Source organism: Protopterus annectens, chromosome 2.part0 (genome assembly GCF_019279795.1).
Source record: "Protopterus annectens isolate FY-2018-M chromosome 2.part0, PAN1.0, whole genome shotgun sequence".
NCBI lineage: Eukaryota > Metazoa > Chordata > Ceratodontiformes > Protopteridae > Protopterus > Protopterus annectens.
In genome coordinates, this window is record NC_056728.1 from 761,102,528 (window position 1) to 761,123,657 (window position 21,130).

Sequence of the window (21,130 nt, forward strand, 5' to 3'; positions counted from 1 at the left end):
TTACCCACTTGTTCTGCACTATGCATCATATCCTGCAACTCCTTCAAATCTGGTTGTTCAGGTTGTGACATTTTATTCCTTAATTGTGATAACAGAAACTGCTGACATTTAAGCATATGGAACTGACAATTTAAGGCCCTCATGGCTAGGGCGGCCGAGGTATATACCTTTTTCCCCCACCTTTCTAAGGATCTAGACTCTCTTTCGGAAGGTAGTGGATTCTTAGCAGTAGAGGCCTTCATTCCCTTGGGGCCTTGAGAAATGGTTTCAGGGTCAGCATTATGGCTTTTGTAAAGAAATTGGTGAGAGTTAGGAACTCTGTAGTACCTATCAGGCTTGACTGGGGCAGGAGGCAGGGAATCCGGATTAAGGCAAGCCTCCGAGTAAACATCATCAAGTATGTCCAAGACAGGAGGTATCGCCAGAGGTCTGTGCTGAGGTAGCAAAAGAAATTCCCCAAGTCTTTTCTTGGAATCAGAAAAGTCTTGGCCTTCCCAATGGAAGTGTTCCCTCAAGGTATGCAAGGTTTCCCCAAAAGAAAAATCCTCTGGGGGAGATAAAGAAGGAATGGACTGCTCTGCATCAGAATCTTCAAAAGGGGAATACGAGTGTTCCTCTTCATCAGAATGTTCTGAAATAATGGAACCCTGGTCAGAAGAGGGAGAATCTTCCTCCACTCTGGGTCTCTTGTCCGAGGGGGTTGGGAACCCCTGATAAGAGTAATTAAATCCTCAGCCATTTTTAGCATCTGCTTTTTAGGCATGGGGCCTGGAGATGGGCCCTGTGCAACAGGCCTCTTGGGATGCATGGCTGATTTGGACTTAGTAAAGGCCTTTATGGAAAAGGAAGATGAGGGTCTAAAGACACCATGGGTGGGAGTGGACCTGTCCACATTAGGAGGCTCAACACTCACAGTGGCTTCGGTAGCTGTAGTCTGTGTATGGGCCGAGGCACATGCGGTCTCTGTTACAGAAGACACTGCCAGAGAAGTGTCGTCAGTAGTCAGGGGCTGCGTAGGCGCCTCACTGAGAACCGGACCACGTGTAGCCGGTTTTGGCATGGTGTCTGTCTTTGTCCTTGCGTTTTTTGGACAAAACGGTAGTCGGAGTCTCCGACGACATTTTATAATCAAAAGCTTTACCAAAAAAGTGCTGGGCGAACTCCGCCCGACGCTTAATAGTGCGTTTATTGAAAGTAGCGCAAAAGCGACAGCCCAAGACGTCGTGGTCTGGGCCTAAACAAGGTATACAGAGGGAATGGAAATCCTTATGCGGTATTTGCTTCCCACAAGAAATACAATTGTTAACTTTATCTGACATCGGTCTGAGGCAAGAAAAGTTTCCCCAACGGGGTACTTCGCTTTAAAGAAGACTTCGGTTTCTAAATTTTCGTAATTTCAGGAGCTGGCCGACCAGCACTTGCGAACTGCTTCTGCTTCGGGCACCGTGCGGCAAAAAAGACTGGAGAAAATGGCATGATACCCTGTCGCACTGACGTCAGGAAAGAAAGCGACGACAACCGACGCCGGACCTAGACTTTGGAATTCGGCCGACAGAGGACCCGCCTGACGGCAGGAGAACCCATCTGTTATGACTGCAGCTGTATGCACGATGAACATCAAAGGATGCCCTGTCCTTGGACGCCAAATCCACTTTGTAATGAGTGATGAAAGAATGTGGAGTAGACCAAGTAGCTGCTGCAGAAATATTATGCATGGGAATTCTGGCTTGAAAAGCAGGTGACGTAGCCATTGCTCTAGTGGAATGAGCCTTCACTCTGAAAGGTAAATATTTGCGATTAAGCGTTATAGATGAACGTAATACAAATTTGAAAGCCAATTGGAAAGAGTAGTTTATGTTGGAAGACGTGCTACCACAGATTAAGTGTCTAGATCTGCACCTATGAATGCAATATGTTGACAGGGCAACAAGGCAGATTTTTTTTAAAGTTTACTGTAATGCCCAGCTGACTGGAGATGTCCAAAGTTAGGTCACTGGCTTGTAGGAGTAGATGCCTGGTGGTGGCAGATAGCAGCCAGTCGTCTAGATAGGGAAACGCACTGAATTCTAGACATCTCAGGTGAGCTGTGACTACTGCCATACATTTGGTGAACACTCTGGGGGCTGTAGTGAGACCAAAGGGCAGAGCTCTGAACTGGTAATGGCTGGCTCTCAGCCGGAAGCATAAGTACCTTCTTGATATCCTGTCCATTTTTTTGTGGTAGAAAGCATCTTGAAGGTCTATTGAGCACATCCAATAGTCTTTCCCTAAAAAAGTAAAGTATAGACTGCAGTGTCACCATTCGGAAGTTCGACTTCTTGACAGATTCGTTTAACTTGCTTAGGTCTAATATGGGCTTCCAGTCCCCTGTTCTTTTTGGCACCAAAAAGAATCTTAAAGTTCTGAATCCTATTTGGTCTGCGGGGACTTAGTGGATGACTCTTGTGGAGCAACTTTTGAATCTCTATAGTTGCTTGTTCCCTTACATTGGGTGGAACATCTGGGATTGTTTTGGTCAGTGGAACAGGGTTGGAAAAAGGGATGGAGTATCCTCTGGATATTATATTTAGTACCCATTTGTTGTTTGTGATATTTTGCCAGGCTTCTGGGTACAATGATAAACATCCCCGACTGCCTCCAGAGTAGAGCAGTCAGGTCTCCTTTCAAAAGCGCTAAGGGCGTCCGCAAAAGGAATCACGATCTCCCTGGTTTTGCGGGCCCCTCCTCTGCCTCTGGGGCGGCATCTACTGTTATTACCTCCCCCTCTGCCCCTGGGGAAGCTAACACCCAGTGCGTCCTGGAAAAATCTCTGGTATCTCCTGAACCACATTTTTCCACTCTTCTGGCCTTTAGAATAAGATCTTGAAGGTACAGAAAAACGTACTCCAACGGCAGAGAGAGTTTTCCCTTCCTGCTCGCACCGGGTTAAAGTGTCTTTTACTTTGGGTCCAAAAAGAGTGAGGAACCATCAAAAGGGGTGTTAGTAAAGGTAGACTTAAAAGCTCTGCAACAAGTTGCACAAGCACATGCAGGAGCATCTCTGAAGGGAAACTCCAGAACCCGTTGCCCTGGTCGCTCCATCTGCTGCGTAGGATACGAGCCTCATGGAGGGGTTGACAATGGAATTTAAAGGTGAACAGCTGGGAGGAGACCTTCTCATTCAGCCCCGCAGCTAAATGAACCTTGTAGAATATCTCCTAACTCTTTAAAGGAGATCTCTATGTAGCCTTGTAAAGTGGGATAAGTAGTTCAGTGATCGCAGTGAGAAAGTCGTTGAAAAAAAACACACTTCCCATATCTGTCCATCATTAGAGAGAGTCTTTATTCGGAGGATGAACAGATGAGAAAGTCTTAACAAGTTCCTTCTTGGTGGCTGCTGCCGACCACCATAGCATCTACAGGTACTCCCTTGGGTAGAAAATCCTTGCCCAAAGGAGTTGACAAAAATTTGTTTGGCCTCCGCGGAACCGGTTCCGTAGGTGTCAGGAGACTCCTGTGTCTTTCGACTAACCAGGTCAATTAGCTCATCAAAAGGTGGAGACACCCAGAAAGTTGAAGGTGGAGACCCAAAAGCCTTCAAGTACCCTGACTCATTAGAAGGGGTGGTGGCCTGCCAGCCACCTCCTTTGCTTGATGATCTCTAGAATAAAATCGGCAAATCACAGAACGACCGTGGGGACCCTTCCGACTCACTGAGGTCAGTGTCTGAAGTGATGGACTCATTTGGGGAGTCAACATGCTTCCTCTTGCACGTTCTTTTGCGAGATGGCTCCTCAGAAGGATATTCTGGGGAGGCCTCTGAGAAGAGGGGTTCACCCAATGAGGGATCCTGAGGCTCTGGATCTCTGCTGTCCTGTGGAATGGGTGGTGCAGAGACAACAGGTGCCTTTGGGGGACAAGTACTGGTATTCTTCTGTGGTGCTGAATGCATAGACAACACACATCAGCGCAAATGTGGATCCCGACTGCTCAGAAAACCCTCCCAGCTCAGAGGAGACAGACGAAGGCAACTGAACCAGCAAGATCAGAGCAGAGGCTGAAGTGAAAGCCGAGCTAACCCAGGCCAACGCTCTTCAGAGGTAGACTCTGCACTGAAGATAAGGGCCAAGAATCCCCTCGGGCCGACCAGGGAACCCCGGCTCACAGATTCCCCACAAGGCGCAGAGAGAATTGGAGCAGAAGTCTGCTCCGTGAACACCAAAGGGAGTCCCAGAACTCACGGGTCCACAGTAAGCGGTACCAAGCACCCTGGCTCCGAAGGACCAGCTTGACTCTGAGAAGGAACAATGGGTACAGTAGGCTCAGACACCAAATGGGTGGGAGCGGAGAATAATTTAGTCAGCGCCAGCAACTTCAGGAGTCTGCGCACCACCCGTTCCACGTCATCATCTGATAATCTCCTTGTAAACCTGGAAGAAAGGGAAGAAGAGCGAGACCTATGAAGGATTGGCGATCTCAACGTCAGAGAAAACAGCAAAATATCAATGGACCGGCTCCAAGTGGAGGTATCTTGCGGCTCCGAAGGCTTTGAAGCCAAAAGTACCAGGCCTATCAACCAAAAGGACTTCAGACTGCTCCAATGACTGTGGAGCAGAGGAGTAGTGGCCTTTGAAATTTTAGGAAGTTTGACTTGCGGCTCCGACTGTGCAAATGAAGCGGGTGAACGTCTTTTCTGAGACTTATCCTTTTTAGAGGATGGAGACAAAGAGCAGGAAGAACTATGGATGGCTTCAACAAAGGTAGGCTTTACGAGCCCCTTTAGAATCAACTTGTTTCTCCTTTCCTGAAGTACTCTAGCACTGACAAAAGGTGCAGTCTTCTTGGAGATGAATGGCACAAAGGCAATAAAAGCATATAACATGTCCATCCATGATGGACACTTTGTGAGCAGTTCTGACATTTCTTAAAGCCTTAGGCTTATGTTCTCTTTTTGGTCTTTAGACATTTTCAAGGTAAGCAACAACAAGAACAAATTAGCCAAGACTAATATAGCTAAAGCTACACCAAAAGTCACTACAGAACACAAGGAGTGACAACTAGGGGAGATAAAAACAGAACCTCTAAATCAAACGGTTCGATTTTTTGACAAGACAATAAGACACTACAAGCCCGCCAAGTTAAACGGGCAAAAAGCTCTCTAACTTAAACAAGCTATAAAGAGACCAAAAAACGAACAACCACTACACGGGATTCCAAAAGGGGCTTACAAAGCATGCTAAAGGGGAAAAACTATCACTACCTAACAAAGAGCACCAAAGAGGCACAGCGAGTTAAATCTATTAAGATAAAAGCTATATTTATGCAAATATAACAAGTTTTAGACAAAGTAATAGAAAAAATTGACAACTTAGCCACGGCCAAGATGAGTGCATCCAACCTCGTAAAGCAGCAAATGAGACCCGAGGAATTGCACGACTGCATTATGGGATACCTTATTGCCACGAGCCAGGTTTGAGACTTCCAGCTAAGTATTCAGCAGAATCGGAACGGAGGATCGGCTCTGAACCAATCATTGTAAGAATGAAGGCAAAATAGGACAATGTAACATCAAATGTTGTCATCTCAGGAACCGTAGTAGTTACCACAGAAGTATAAATGGTGAAATCCTCACCACAAATTAAATAGTGGAGGTAGTCTCAAGTTTGTAATATTTTGTAAACAACGTACGATATCTCGGCAACCACTCAGGTTACACACAGAGACGCTGGTGAAGAGTTCACCATTTATACTATTATGATTCCAGAGATGTAAACATTTGTTTAAAATGTGAGGACATCATTTGTTTCCATCAAAAAGCTTTGCTTTCGCCCACTGGAAGTTACAGTGCAAACTAAGCTCCACTGGAGGCATTGTACTCTGGTCTTTGAACCAACCAATGTAGTTAAAGGATACAGATGCTTCAGACTCTAAACAGCAAAAAAAAAAAACAAGAGAGAGGCATATGGAGGTGCTTGCAGATAACCTTATACCCACACATTTTGACATCAGGTGCAGGACAGGACAACCAAGGAGGGGAATTAAATCATTGATAATCGTGGCAGCCAAGGGCTACTAGATTAGCTCTAGCGCAATAGGCTTCTGGAGTCCCTTTCACACGATGTTGCACCAGGGACCCGAGAAAGATTTAGGACTCAAGTTGTCCTATCTCCTGATGTCATTAGTCTTACTGTTTAATACAATGACAGTTAGGCTTAAGGAAATGTTAATTTGCCTAGAACTGTTAACGGTGCACAACAGCTAAACGGAGCACAAATTTACAAGTCACAAAAAAATTAATGTCTGTAATACAAACCAAACAGTTCAAGTGAGAGTCATCTCCAAACTTCTGGTTTTGAGCTTTCACACAAGGCCAGACAATTCTGTTCCTATTACTTGGTGGCGATAGAACACTGCTTCCCTCAACTAATTTGAATACATGAAAGTAATAAGAGCCTGAACATGTCACTCAAGCAGACTGTAGAGAAATGCCTGCAAGTGTTCCTACAGTTCAACAATCTGAATATCTGAACGTTTCTACTGTGTGTCAGACTGAGTAAACATATACCAAGTGGCCAGTATTTATGGACATGCACAAAAGTGGTCGATTTCAGAAAAAAGCTTTATTACACCAGTCAAGAGTTTTTATTTCTGGCTCGATTCAGATTTGGATGTGGATGCCCTCAAGGAAGACAAGCGACGTCTCTTTGCTAGCTGTTCCTGACGTTTCTCTTTGGCCTCCTGCAAAGAAAGAAAAACGAAAATTGTTTTAAATGCATATCAAGAATGATTTAGTATTCTGTGGCACAAGTGTATTAAACTTTGATTTTCAATCGCCCATAGCTGTGACTCATTTTTATACAGAACATCTACTCATTTACACCCTGCAGACTAATAGGCAGTTTTTTTTTTTCAAACATAAATACCTTTCAAGATTCTACCTCCTTTTCAGATCGCATTACATAATCCCTATATTCCAATATCCTTCTTTGAGATAAGCCCATTAGCCAACACAGAGAAGGCTATGCTTGATTTAGTGACTTATTCAGAGAGACAGTTTTCAATTAAAAGGTAAAGGAATCAAACTCAGGATTAAACAATTAAACTGCAACATAAAATCAAGCTTAATAGTACTGCACTGGAATATTGCCTTACCACCGAGGGTAGAGGATTACTTCAGAACTAGCAGGCAAAATAAGAAGTTATGTACCTACCATAACATTCCATGTTAGTGGTCTTCTTCTCGCCTTCTTTCTTGCTGGATGGGTTCGGAGCCAATCCTCTGCTCCGACTCGGCCAATACTAAAGCTCGAGAGCTAATTCTACCGGCTCGAGGCTCCCCTATATCCCACAATGCTAGGTGGTAACTACTCAGATCTCGTTTGATAGCTATACCAAGCAACCCTAGTCTCCATAGAACGGAGAAGGGAAACCCACCTCAATAACGACCTGCGTGAAAGGTATCGTAGACCTAAGAAAGGAGAAAAGGAGGTGGAAGAACGTGCGGGAATGACGACTTCCAGAGGAAGATCACAAACTGAATTCCTATCGGTCTGTCCAGGCTTGGGGGAAGGAGGGTGGGACGCAAGAAAGGCGGCGAGAAGAAGACAACTAACATGGACATAACTTCTTAATGTTAAGTTGTCTATCTCGCCTTCATTCTTGCTGGATGGGACCGCGTCCCTAGCACCTTATCCCGGGTGGCCTATCGGAACAGACTCTTGAGAACAGTGGAACCGAAGTTGGCACGGTTTCTGGAGACCATGTCCAATTTGTAATGTGAAATGAAGGTATGAGGAGAAGCCCAGGTGGCTGCTGCACAAATGGAATCTATTGGCAGCCTATCCTGAAAAGCTACAGATGTAGCTAATGCCCTAGTTGAATGAGCTCTAGGTCTTGAAGGCAGTTTTTGATGTCTGATCTCATAGATGAAGGTAATTGTAGAGGCGAGCCATCTAGAGGGGGATACTTTAGTAACAGGAAGGCCTAATTTCCCTTCCGCATATGACAAACAGTTGATCAGATTTCCTGAATTGTTTAGTCCTAAGTAATATCTAAGTTGGCGATGAACATCCAGAAAAATGTAGCTTTTGTTCTGACCTGTTTGAATAGTTAGGGAAAAAGACGGGGAGATCAATAATTTGGTTTAGGTTTGCTTGAGAGGAAACCTTAGGTAAAAAGGATGGATTAGTACGGAGGGATACCCTATCTTTATGAAACACTAAGTAAGGAGGACGACTGCACAGAGCATGGAGTTCAGATACCCTTCTCGCTGAAGTTATAGCTACCAGAAAAAGTGTCTTCCAAGAAAGCAACTTCAGAGAACATGAAGCCGCCGGTTCGAAGGGGGGGAAGGATTAAGGATGCCAGAACCAAGTTCAAATCCCATTGAGGCGGGGGATCTTTGATTGGAGGTTTGAGAAGAAATACGCCCCTTAAAAAGGCTTTACAGAGTTTGTGAGCCATGATGCTAGACTCCGAGACACCTACATGAAAATTAGATATGGCAGCCAGTTGAACTCTAATGGTAGATGCAGATGATCCTAAATGAAAGAGCTCTGCTAGAAAGTCTAGAATAGACTGGATAGGTGCAGTAAAAGGGATCTATGTTTTTTGATGTTGCCCAAAAAGAGAAGCGTTTCCATTTGCTACTATAAATCTTCCGGGTAGAAGATTTATGAGAGGCTATCAAGATATCTCAGACCGAGCGAGATATTGAGGGAAGCCTGGCTAAGGTCGGAATCGGAGAAACCACGCTGTGAGGTTTAGAGAATGCAAAGATTGGTGCAGCTGCCCCGATTGGTGGGTTAACAGATCTAGTACTGGGTCCAGATGCCAAGGCTGCTCCAAAAGGTTACAATGAAGAAACGGAAACCATATCTGTCGAAGCCAGTAAGGGGCAATGAGGATCATTGTCACTCTCAAAGCGATGGCTTTCTGAATTAGTTGAGATATCAGTGGAAAAGGAGGAAAGGCATATAGAAGTCCCCGGGGCCAATCGTGGACTAGAGCGTCTCTGGTGGGAAGGCCTGGTAACGGGAAGAGAGTGAAGAAGTCGTGACACTTGTTGTTTTGGGGAGTAGCAAAAAGATCGCAGCAAGGGTGGTCCCATCTTAGGAATACTTCTTCTAGAACTGATTTCTTCAGAGACCACTCGTGAGGCATGAGAATTGCCCTGCTCAACTTGTCTGCAATCACGTTGGATTTCCCGGGAATGTGCGTTGCTATCAGAAAACGCTGAGACGAGATCGCCCATTGCCAAAGTCTGAGTGCCTCTTGACAAAGGGTATGATCTGGTTCCGCCTTGTTTGTTGATGTACCACACTACGGACATGTTGTCCATCTGAATTGCAATAGTCCCAGTGGGAAGAGAGTCGTGAAGGGCTTGCAACGCTAAAAGCACTGCTCTCATCTCTAAGACATTTATGTGCAAGTGGCACTCTTAAAGGTTGCCACGTGCCTTGGACTGTCCTGCCCTGATAATGCCCCCCCTACCCGATCAGGGAGGCGTCTGTTGTCAACGCGGCGACTGGGGGGGGGGGGCGAAGGGTCTTCCTCGGAGAACCTGAGGTGATGTGATCCACCAAGACAGTTGATTCTTGCATGATTGAGTTACCAATATGGTATGGGACATCGGGAGCTGTTGGAAGGACCATTGAGTAAACAGCATCCATTGGAGGATCCTCATGTGGAAGCGAGCTAAGGGGAGAAGGGGAATAGCTGCTGCCATGAGTCCTAACACCTTCAAAACTAGTCTGGCTTTGACTTTGTTGCACTGTAAGAGAAAGGAAACTTGTTTTCGAATGTCTGACACTCTCTGCTCTGTGAGTCTGGCTGAAAGATTGAGTGTGTCTAAGGTGGCGCCTATAAAGGTAATAGACTGACAAGGCGACAAGGCAGATTTTTCTAAATTTATTGAAATGCCTAGAGCTTGGCAAGTTTGGATGGTGAAGTCCCTGGATAGAAGTTGATGTCTGGTGGTGGCGGTAAGGAGCCAGTCGTCTAAATATGGAAACACCTGGAATCCTTGACGTCTGAAGTGAGCCGCGACCACTGCCATGCATTTGGTAAACACACGGGGGGCTGTAGTGAGACCAAAGGGCAGGGCTCTGAACTGGTAGTGACCGGCTCCCAGCCTGAAGCGGAGAAATCTTCTGGAGCGTCTGTTCATCTTGATATGGTAGTACGCGTCCTGAAGATCTATCGAGCACATCCAATTGTCCTGACCCAAGAAGGGTAGAATGGACTGTAGCGTGACCATCCGGAATTTTGTTTTCCTGACATACTTGTTTAAGTTGCTGAGATCCAGTATGGGTCTCCAGTCCCCTGTTTTCTTTGGTACCAAAAAGAATTTGGAATAGATTCTGGATCCTTGCTGGTCTGCTGGGACTGATTGGATAGCTCTTTTTGATAGCAGCTTTGAAATTTCTAATGCTGCTTGTTCCCTTAGACTGGGTGGAACGTCTGGAAGGGATCCTTTGGGTTGGGATGGGATGTGAATAAAGGGAATTTTGTAATCCTCGGATATGATCGACTGTACCCATTTGTCTTGAGTAAGGGAAAGCCAGGCTTTTGGGTACAGGGATAACCTTCCCCCGACTGCCTCCGAAGGTGGCCAGCCGGGCAGCCCCTCAGGGATGCTGAAAGGATCAGAGAACGTTTCTCTGCTACCCTGGTTTTGCGGACCTCCTCTGCCTCTAGGGCGGCGTCTATTATTATTCCCCCCTCTGCCTCTAGAGGGGAATCGACCTTGTGCGTCAGATGAGACTCCCTGGGATTGTTTACGGAAACATCTTTCCTCCCCTTCATCTTTCCTCCCCTCTGACCTTTGGGATAGGGTCTAGAAGGGGTAGAAAAATGGACTCCTACGGCAGAGAGAGTCTTACCTTCTACCTCACACCTGGTCAATGTATCCTTCATCTGTGGACCAAAAGGATGATCCAAAGGGAGAATTGAAGGACGCCTTGAAAGGGTCTGCAAACTTGCACAGCCGCATCCAGGCGTGACGTCGTAAGGCAACACCTGTGCCTGCGGCTCTACTCGCCCCATCCGCAGCATATGAGATAAGCTGCATGGAGGAGTTAACGATGGAATTCAGGGTTGCCAACTGGGAGTTCATTCGGTCTTGGAACCCCTCAGCTGTAGGATCCTTTATCACTTCACTCATATCCTTGAGTAAATCTCTCTGGAGACGAGTGAAGTGGCATAAGTAGTTCAGCGACCGCATTGAAAAGGTCGCTGATAAGAACATCCGCTTACCGTACCTGTCCATGGTCCTAGATTCCTTATTAGGAGGATGGACATGAACCGAAGGATCGGCTAACTCCTTCTTAGTGGCCGCAGCCACCACCATGGCATCAACGGGGACACCTTTGGATAAAAATCTTTATCTCTAGGGGCAGTAATAAACTTAGATGGCCTCCTCGGGGTGGGTTCCACTGAATCAGGAGCAGTCCAGGCCTTCCTTGCCACCACTTCCATAAGGGGGTCAAAGGGAGGACACACCCAGGAGGTAGAAGGGCGAGAGCCAAACACCTCAAGATACACTGACTCATCCTCCGAAGGGTTAAGGGCTGGCCAGTTCCCCCTCTGTTTCAGGATCTCAAGGATGTCAGCAAAGGAGACATCCTCAGAGGGGGATCGAGGGGAACCTTCAGATTCCTCTAAGTCAGTGTCAGAGGTGATAGACTCCGGGGAGTCAATGTGCTTCCTTTTGCACTGCCTTTTCCTAGGGGGGTCTCCTACCGGGTCAGGAGAGGCCTCGGAAGGAGAAAATTCCCAATGGGGAAACTTGGAGTTGGCTCTCTGCGGTCTAATGCAAGGGGGTGGGTAGAAATCACCGCATGCACTGAAGATGGAGGGGCTGACTGTGGGGCAGACCCTGGTTCTAGCACGCTCCGCATGACCTCGAAGGCACCCTTATCAGGCAAGGCCGGAGGTCCCCGCTCCGGAGAGACAAGGACCCCCTCAGCACCGACAGGGACGGCTCCGAGGCCGATGTCGGAGCCGAACTCACCAGCGCCGAAGCCCCGAGAGGGAGAGCGGGGTCGGACAAGGGTCCGATGCCACTCGCCCCCTCGGAGCCGACGAGGGAAGCTCGGCGCCGAGATCCCTCCAAGGAGGAGATTGGAGCAGACGACGGAGCCGAAAGGGAAGGTATCGGATCCGACGCACCGACAGTCATGGCTCCGACAAGCCCTGGCTCCGAACTCAAAGGAGTCGGAGGAGGAATACATTGGGGAATGGAAATAGCCACTGACTGCTGAGTCGGGCTATGCAGCATTTGGGCCAGTGCCTCGGACTTGAGAAGTCTACTCACTACCCTTTGCAAATCGTAGTCAGATAGCCTGGAAGACCGTGAGGAATGTGTTCTATGGCTCCGTTCAGAAAGACGAGGGGATCCTGGTGCCGAGTGCACGGAGCCGATAGAGGGGGATCTAGATCTCTTCCTAGAAGGTTGCTCTGATAAGAGTATCAGAGCCAACGGAGTTTTATCAACCTCGGCTCCAGCCGGAGCAGAGGTAACAGTAGGAGGCTTGGAAACATCGGCTCCGGCCGGAGCCGATGTCGAAGCAGACTTTACATTTCCAGAAGTCGACTCAGAAACCAGAGCCGACTGTTTGGAAGTTTTAGAAGGCTTCCCCGACACAGACCGAGTCGGGGGGCCTTCAGGCTTTAATAAGCCACGCAAAATTTATTCTTGCGTTCCTGCAGGACTCTAGCGCTAAAACCATGGCAAACAGCACAAGAGTCCTGCAGGTGCAAAGGTCCCAGGCAATACACACAAGTGGTGTGACCGTCTGTCAGAGACATTTTCTGACAGCACGAGTCACACTTGAAGCCTGAGACCTTAGACATAATAAAAGGTCCAAGAAAAAACACACACACACCTTAATTAAAAATAAATTACCAGTCACACAAGGGGACTAGAAGGGGCCTAAGGCCTAAAACTAAAGGGGAATAAATGAAGGAATTAATGGCAACAAAGTTGTCGAACCAGGAAAAAGGGAATTTAAAACTAAAGGTTTTAGTAAAAAAAAAGGGTACTAGGGGTCTAAGAATTGAAAAATTTAGAATTAAATTCTTCACTAACTTGCCAGAGCCGGTAGAAAAGCAGCTCGTCAGCTAAGCAGCAAACGAGATCAGAGTAGTTACCGCCTAGCATTGTGGGATATAGGGGAGCCTCGAGCCGGTGGAATTAGCTCTCAAGCTTTAGTATTGGCAGAGTCGGAGCAGAGGATCGGCTCCGAACCCATCCAGCAAGAATGAAGGCGAGATAGACAACTTAACATCAAAGGTTATGGGATTCCCCAGTGCAGTGTGCAGGTGTTTGGATGTCCCAATCGCTGCATTCAGCATTACATCTGGATTAAAGTGGTTGTGTAAGAACATTTTGGTAACTGTAGATATTTTAATTGAAAGATCATTGCTACACCATCGGCCCTTAAACAAGAGAAATAGCAGCAACACCCACAGTGATATGGTTTGCCTTAAAAGAACTAAACTCTGCACAGTGCAGATCGTATACATGGGGAGATCTTCAGAGTATCCCCTCCGTGATAACTTCGGGATCAATCTCTTCAGACCCAAGAATGGGGGAGGGGGTCTGAAAGAATACTGTAATCCCCGAAAGTCAGCACAGTGTGGGAGGGAAGAATATTCATAAAGTCTCTTCTTCTGATGAAGAGGCAGAACAGGACACCACTCCTTTCCCCAAATCACTGTAACTGGAATACTAAAGAGTGGTTAGGATACAAGAGACCTCTGTACTCGCCTTAAAATGTTAAGTAAGTAATCCAACATTTTCTTTCCATTCCTCACTCGAAGTCCAATAATATCCCATATGGTGCTCTGACTCCTTTCTGGCTTAAGTGAAACCCTGAAGGATGTAAATATAAAGCCTAAAAACATCAGTGATTAACATTCACTGTGACAATACTCGCACAACTGTACCATTTTCATCATAAAGACCACTGTTGCATTTTCATTCCATAGCCAAGAGTACTAGAACAGTAAGCTACCTTTTTTTTTTGGGGGGGGGGGGGGGTTGTCACAGTATGCCCTGCACATGGACACACCTCAATTTGCAACGCTTAACAGGAGTTAAGGAAAAAGTGGTAAATGGCAGCCTTACACATACAAATTTTAAAATAGGATGTTGTAGAAACTGCTTTTGTGCAGAGGACCTTACCTGCCCATCCATAGTTTTTATTTCTCCCCATACCGCTAACAAAGCACACAAAACAAATCAGCCGCTCAAGTGTCTATTTTGACAATGGTTAGCTGTGCTTACCTGGCATGACTGATAACTTGGTCTCAGTGTGAAGTCTTCATTGTAATCTACGCTGCCTATACAGTTCCATTAAATATCCTCTACATTTTATTTTAAGCTTAGAAATAATACATGGCAACTGAAAGACTTGACGTAAAGCAGATTTCAAGGCCACTTCAGGTAAGAGAGAGGAAATGTCCCTTTGAAGACTGGGAAGGCGTGCATTTCATATTTACGGACAATTATACACTACTAAAGGTTCAAAAGGGGCACAATTTACTTGTTTTCTAGTGACAGGGGGATGCAAAGCTTAAAGTGACCTCTCAAAGTGAGAGCCACAGAAGCCTCAGCTATCAGCATGAATCATACTTTTCCATCTCTCTAGGTCTATGTTCCCTTGTAGGGTAAACCTGGCACAGAACTTCTCCAGCTGAGAATTCTCCTGAAAAACAAAGGTCTTGCGCTTAGGTCTCAACTCCAGGTGCAGAAGCTACAAAAAAACCTGCCATGTCCATCCAGGGAGGTCTGTTGTGAATGGACTCACCCGACAAAGATACTGGCATTGGAAGAAGTCCAATGGGTACCCCACACTTATTTAAGTACTGCGTAACTGTGCTGTTTGTCTGTAACCACATTAAAACAGTGCGCTACTGTGGTATATTTAAATGCCTGGAGGGCAATCTTTCCTTTACACCATTTACCCACAATTAAGAAGGTAAACCCACTTCATGTAGACAGCATATATCCACACAAAGTTACATTTGAGATGGACAGAAATCAAAGCACCATTTGGGATACCGGTGGCCATTTCTGGGTTACGTAACTTGTTCCAACTCCTTTATTAAGGAAATCTAACCTCTCTCAAAATGGTACTGGTGCTACTCCCAGACATTTCTAAAGAACTACATCTTCCTCACCTGGAATATGCCATTATCTTCATCAGAAATGAGAATGAATCAGGTACTTAAAGGGATATTTAGACCACCATGTCCATCCTCCTGATTATGTGGGCCTAGAGCCACCAGCTGGAAAACTTCCTCTTGTGGCAAATAGTCTGCTTATTTATCTAGCAGAGCTGCTAATGCACATTTTAGGGTTACCGATAACAGTCATTATTCAGCCAGGATCAAGAACTACAAATTGCTTATGTAATGGGTGTACTAGAAGGCCCTTTGGCACCTTCTTTATGGTAGGTCCCCTGATTGATCAACTAGATAAAAGACATATTCACAAGTATTGAGTTCAAGCTCTAGGTACAGTGGAAGTGGTAAAACTCTTAGTTATTCTTACCACACCACAAAGTAGAACTACCTGTGTTTTTATTACTAAGAATACACAACTAGAAATCTTTCAAATACAGAAGACCAGCAGTTTGTCTTGCATAAGTAAAGGGACAGTTTGTAGTTTTAGCATTCTGAAATTAGTTATGTTCCATTAAATAACAACATGCAAGAATGCCACATACCAAGATAGCAACTCAGCAAATTTGACAAAAAGCAGTGACTCCCTGTACCAACAGAGTAGAATAAAAGCCACAACCAAAGCCAGGTGACCAAGTTAGACTAGTGGTTCAGGTTGCAACAGTAGAAGATGACTGCGCCCATCTTGAGCGGAAAGGGGGCACACACATGCAAGCTGATTTCCACAGTAGAGATCAGGGAAAAAATGTCAACAAAACAGCACTGATGCCAACTGCATGCCCAACCCATGGGCTGTCACTGGCATGCACAGAGAGGGTATGGAGAAAGGGGGGGGGGTGTCAAAGCAGAAACCTGTCCATAGCTAAAATTTCCATGGGAAACAAATGACTCCTATGTTTCAGTGCATCCAGCTGTACCTTTAGACATATCCATCAGTGGAACTCTGTCAGCAGAACTATTTAGGGAGCCCACACAACTCAGTCTTTTCCACTGAATAGCCTGTACTGATACCACTTTTGCTCGCATCTTCTTCAGTACCTCCCTGAATACTTTTTTTTTTTTTTTTTAAACTTACTGGCAATACTGTGGGCTTTTTGGCAGAACTTCCTCAGGCCTCTATGTGCATGTCCCTTTTATTCTCTCCAGATAAGAAGTTGCTTACACTTTCATTTATTCCTTAGAATAAAGCCCATGGGGGCACTCCTTTCAACAAATAATGGCACAGGAATGCTACAATTATCAATTAGTCACAAGGCACACAGAATAACCAATTGTCTAAAAAGGATGAGGAAGCTGGCAACCTGTAAACCTGCCTACAAATGTGATTCAAGAACAAAGTCTTGCCTGGTTGTTGCCGAAAGCAGACAGTGAGAAAACTGTTGGCTCCAACAACTGGTGGACTGCTCCAAATAAGCAGACAAGCCAGTCTAAAATAAAAATCCACTTCTCTACAAACAGAGAAGACCACTACAAGGGGGACCTTGCAATGAGTGGAGGAAATCAAGTCACCTGGATGAATCTGAATGCCTCAAAGGAAACGGGTTAAATCAACAGCATGAAATGTACATTAATTGAAAGGCACCCAACCAAGAAGAGGTACAGATTGATACTAGTCTCAGATATCATGCCGACACTAATCCCAAATACTGATCAACACCAGGCCATAAGCCTGGACAAAGTCCAATTTCTGCATCAAACATTCTACATTACATGGTTTGGATGTCAGAAGGCACTTGGATCTGCCTGTCCACTACAATCCGCTTCATTTGGGAGTGAAGCTACAAGTGATCATCAGTAATAAAGAATAAAGGACATAATTTTTCAAAATAAGCATATGGAAAACTCTACCAAACTTAAATCAAACATCAAAATATCTATAAAGGTGCATGAACTACCTGACACTAAGTCCCATTTCTAATATTTTCTACAGCCAGTGTCTCAAGCTAAGCAGCCTAGGATCACTCGAGAGGGGAGTTAAACAGCCCAGTAAATAAAACTTAGAATTGTTCTCCTTAAAACTGCATTACTACAAAGCGTACCTTCATTCTCTTAGCCAGAAGTTTTGCATAGTCAGCTGCCTCAGTCTTATTCTTCAGGGTACGCTTTTTCTTTAGAGCAATACGTCTACGCTTGTGCTGTAGAACTCTGGGAGTTACCAGACGCTGGATCTTGGGAGCCTTTGTCCTAGGCTTCTTGCCTAAAGAAGAAAACATAAAACAGAGTCAAAACTTCACAGATAAGAATCTCTTCAAAACTTCAGGTGGAGTTTAAAACACACAGCACACATCAGACTATCCACATATATACGAGCGTGTGAAATAAAAAGTCTGAATTATTCAAGTGTAATCCGAGAAGTATATCCTATCCACTTAACAGAAATCTTTTTTCTCTTCATACTTTTATGCTTTAGAAACGCTCAAGTTGGACAATGCAAAGTAAATGCCACACATGAGTTTTACCACCACATTCCAGGTTCTGAGGAAGCAGCTCAGCCAGAACCAAGTCCCCACATTGCATCTCAACACAGGATGGTGCAGCCATTGGGCTTAACTAAAACCACCACAGCTCTTCTCCCTTCTACAAAGGGAGAATTCTTAGCACATAACACCTGGAAGCAAGAAAAACATTGCATGCCAGTAAAAGAGGAACTAAAAAAAATGTCACTAACAAGTAAATGCAGCAACATTTCCATGGCTCCCACAACAGCATTCTATGCCAGTACAGCAACTGCACACATTTTCTGAGCAAATGATGTGGAATCACTAACATGAAAACTTTAGCACATTGTCTTCATATTCAAAAAGCAGCTTCTCTCAAAAAAGCAGCTGTCAAGCAAGTGGTCATAACATTAAGCAAGCTCATATTCAAAAAGCAGCTGTCAAGCAAGTGTTCATAACATTAAGCAAGCTCTGCAAATACCTACTTGCTCAAGACCTCCAATGCGGATAGAGATCACCAATCATTATAATCATTATTTTCAAAAGCACCCACTTACAGGCCCAACTATTTCAGTACCACTTTTAACCTCTCTGGTCAAAAAGAGAACAAAAATGTCTATTCCTGCGTCCTTTCTGATCATTATGCAACAGACTACAAGGAGCACACCTAAATCCCAAGCTTGCTAGTTTTGATCTTCTTCATGCACCCAGTAAGCACAACCTCCCCCACCCAAAATCACATACATGAGCTTACAGGAAAATCTACTCTAATGCATTATCAATAAGTCTACGATGATCTAATTATGGCAAGCAAACAACAATGCAAAGGATATGCTCCACGACAGAGAGAAACTGATTGTATATTGGTTGCATTCTGACTTCATGATTCTCAGAATGAGAGACTAGGTGAGACTATGGGGAAATGTATGCCAAATATAACGTTGCTTTTTCACACGGCTTTCTTTCAACTCCAAGGTACAATCACTGGGTTAGTATAAAATAGCAGGGGTGTTTGCCCACCACCCAAACGCTTAATTGGATCAAGGCACTCGCATTCTACTTTTCTATAGCCATTATAATTCACACTTAAAGGAGAGAGAGCCATTTTCTGCACTAGTTAACTACTGAATCCTTAGCATTAAAATTTAAACCACCCTTTAAGGTCAGAGCAGTGTAAAAAGAAATCAGATGTCCCAAATTATGCCCACTAAAAGTACATATGACAGAGGTAAAGACGTGGCAGTTCAATAATGGAATGAAGTCAAGATGAAGACAGGAAGTATCGAGATACTGCTCTCCTGTTCTTTCATACCATGGGACACCTTCTCCCCAGAAAGAAACACCCAGCAAAGACACTTCCTGGCCTACTGTTCATAGCACTCATAACAGCCCAAATTAAGGCAAGCTAAATAAAATTTTACTTTTAAAGACCACTGTAAATGGCTAACAAACTCAGAATCAAAAGAATTGATTTTTTTTCAGCGGCAGACATACAATGGAGGACAGGGACAGGTGAAATGGCCAGTTAATGGGATCACCATCTAAAAGAAACAGAACTACCTTCTTGCCTGTCAAACTGCACATTTCTTGTCCTGCAGCAAAGCAGAAACACTATAGTCTCTGGAACCTATAATACACAAAGATTAACTGCACTGGGATTCTTAGTCTCAGTGTTGCTTCAGTTTGTCAAAACAAGAGAGTTTTCTTCAACGTGAAACACCACATTTATTAGGTTTAAAGGCACATTTATAGGTTTAAAAGGGAGGGAAAGCAAGAAGCCCAAGGCTGTAAAGCAGAAGCAAAAGGCACCCCCACCCATCCAGACACTCAACAGTCCTCTACAATCCAGTGGGCGACTGACATGGGTTTGTTTCAGCCTTGCCTTCCTCTGCATGTCATAGTATTCAAACTGCTGGCAAGCAACTAGCAAAGTAAAAGATATTCATGTCTTCATGTGCTACTTAACTGTGTCTCATCTCTTGTAGAGAGCACCTCTGCTATTTCTACCAGACATAACGTACGCAGACGCACACTATTCACCCTCTGTACAGAGGGAAGGCTAGCAGGCTTCATCACCTCACCCCCATCAGATCTTGTGGGGGGTACTGGTGTTGGATACAAACTGCTGAATATTTCAAATAAAGTCTTACTAATGGAATTATAAGATGAACCAGGGTCACAGTCCAGGCTTTATCTTTCTGCACCAGTTGAAGCTGGTGGAAAAAAAGATTGCAGTAAGACAGGTTTTGTCAGAAAAAGCCTTACATTAGATGGAATTTTGATGGGTATAGGCAAATTTTTGAAAGTACCACAAAACTACCAAAAAAGGGGCCTAAAAAAGTTGATCAGAGAGCATTTTACATCATAGGTCATTTAGTGTTCTCAACTGACAGTGAAGGCACAAAAATGACTACAGCACTCTGGCTGAAGGGTCATGAAGTTAACTCCACTCCAATGGAGCTCAGGAAGTTTGCACTGTAGCTTCCAATGGACACAGCCCAAGCCTTTTGACAGAATCAAATTATGTCCTCACATTTCAAACAAATGTTCATAGCTCTGAAACCATAGGGGTTATGAAATAAGTATAAATGACAAAATTTTCAGCACAAACTATTTTATATAGTGGTAGTATTTTTTAGATTCTTGGTCTTAAACCAAATTTTATAAAAAAAAGTCACAGTAAACACCATTACACGTGTAATATTTAACCAACTTACAATATATCAGCAACCACTCAAGTTACACACTTACATGTCAGCAGCATTTTATTCATCTACCCGACAGAGTATTATATATATATATATATATATATATATATATATATATATATATATATATATATATATATACACACACATATATACATATACACACATATAAAAATGATAATTACATTTATATAAATTAAAATCATAAAAGAATAGTACCCATTTACCTGCACTAGACAGAGGTCAAATATTAATGTAGTTGAGTTTGAAACTGTGTAAACCAAGAGTTTGGAATTCGTGATGCAGATATGAATAAGCAATATTTGACGCCTAGAGGCATCAGTGTGAGTTAATTGCAGATGCACCTGGGAGGCGTCAGCCGATGTAATGAGTTAAATAATCTACAAAGTCCCTCTCCCCATCAGAAGCGGCAGAATATCTAGGCCTCTTAGATGGCGTGGATTAATAAGGAGCAGCAACAGTGACAGACAATCCCTGTGGGGGCTTCACAGCCATTACATCATTAAAACAGCCCCCGAGTGACATCCTACCATTCTTTAAGAAGGATCCTTGGCCACGGGTTTGGTTGTTTCCTTAAAGGAAAAAAATAATCTGCCTTGACAAATTTAAGAGGTTCAGAGCCCTGCCTTGATTACAAACAAGTGGTACCAGCCACCTCTTCACTGATTATATCTGAAGGGCCTGGGGGAATTCCTCAAACTGTAATCAGCCCTCGCTGCCCATCAACAACTGTACCAAACGTATGCATAGTCTTAGACATGCAGGTAGACAGCTCCATGTTGGGTCACAGCGTGT

At 44.5% G+C, this 21,130-nt stretch overlaps 1 protein-coding gene across 1 annotated transcript in view; it reads right to left on the reverse strand.

Moving 5' to 3' along the window:
- Positions 1-6,580: 6,580 nt before the first annotated feature.
- Positions 6,581-21,130, reverse strand: part of RPS6 (ribosomal protein S6) — a 69,055-nt gene continuing 54,505 nt past the window's right edge. Inside the window, exons 5-6 of the mRNA XM_044061075.1 lie at positions 17,208-17,365; positions 6,581-6,717 (exon numbers count right to left, since the gene is read on the reverse strand). Coding sequence (XP_043917010.1) covers positions 6,622-6,717; positions 17,208-17,365 — 254 coding nt within the window. The 3' untranslated portion in view covers positions 6,581-6,621. The remainder of the gene's footprint in view (positions 6,718-17,207; positions 17,366-21,130) is intronic.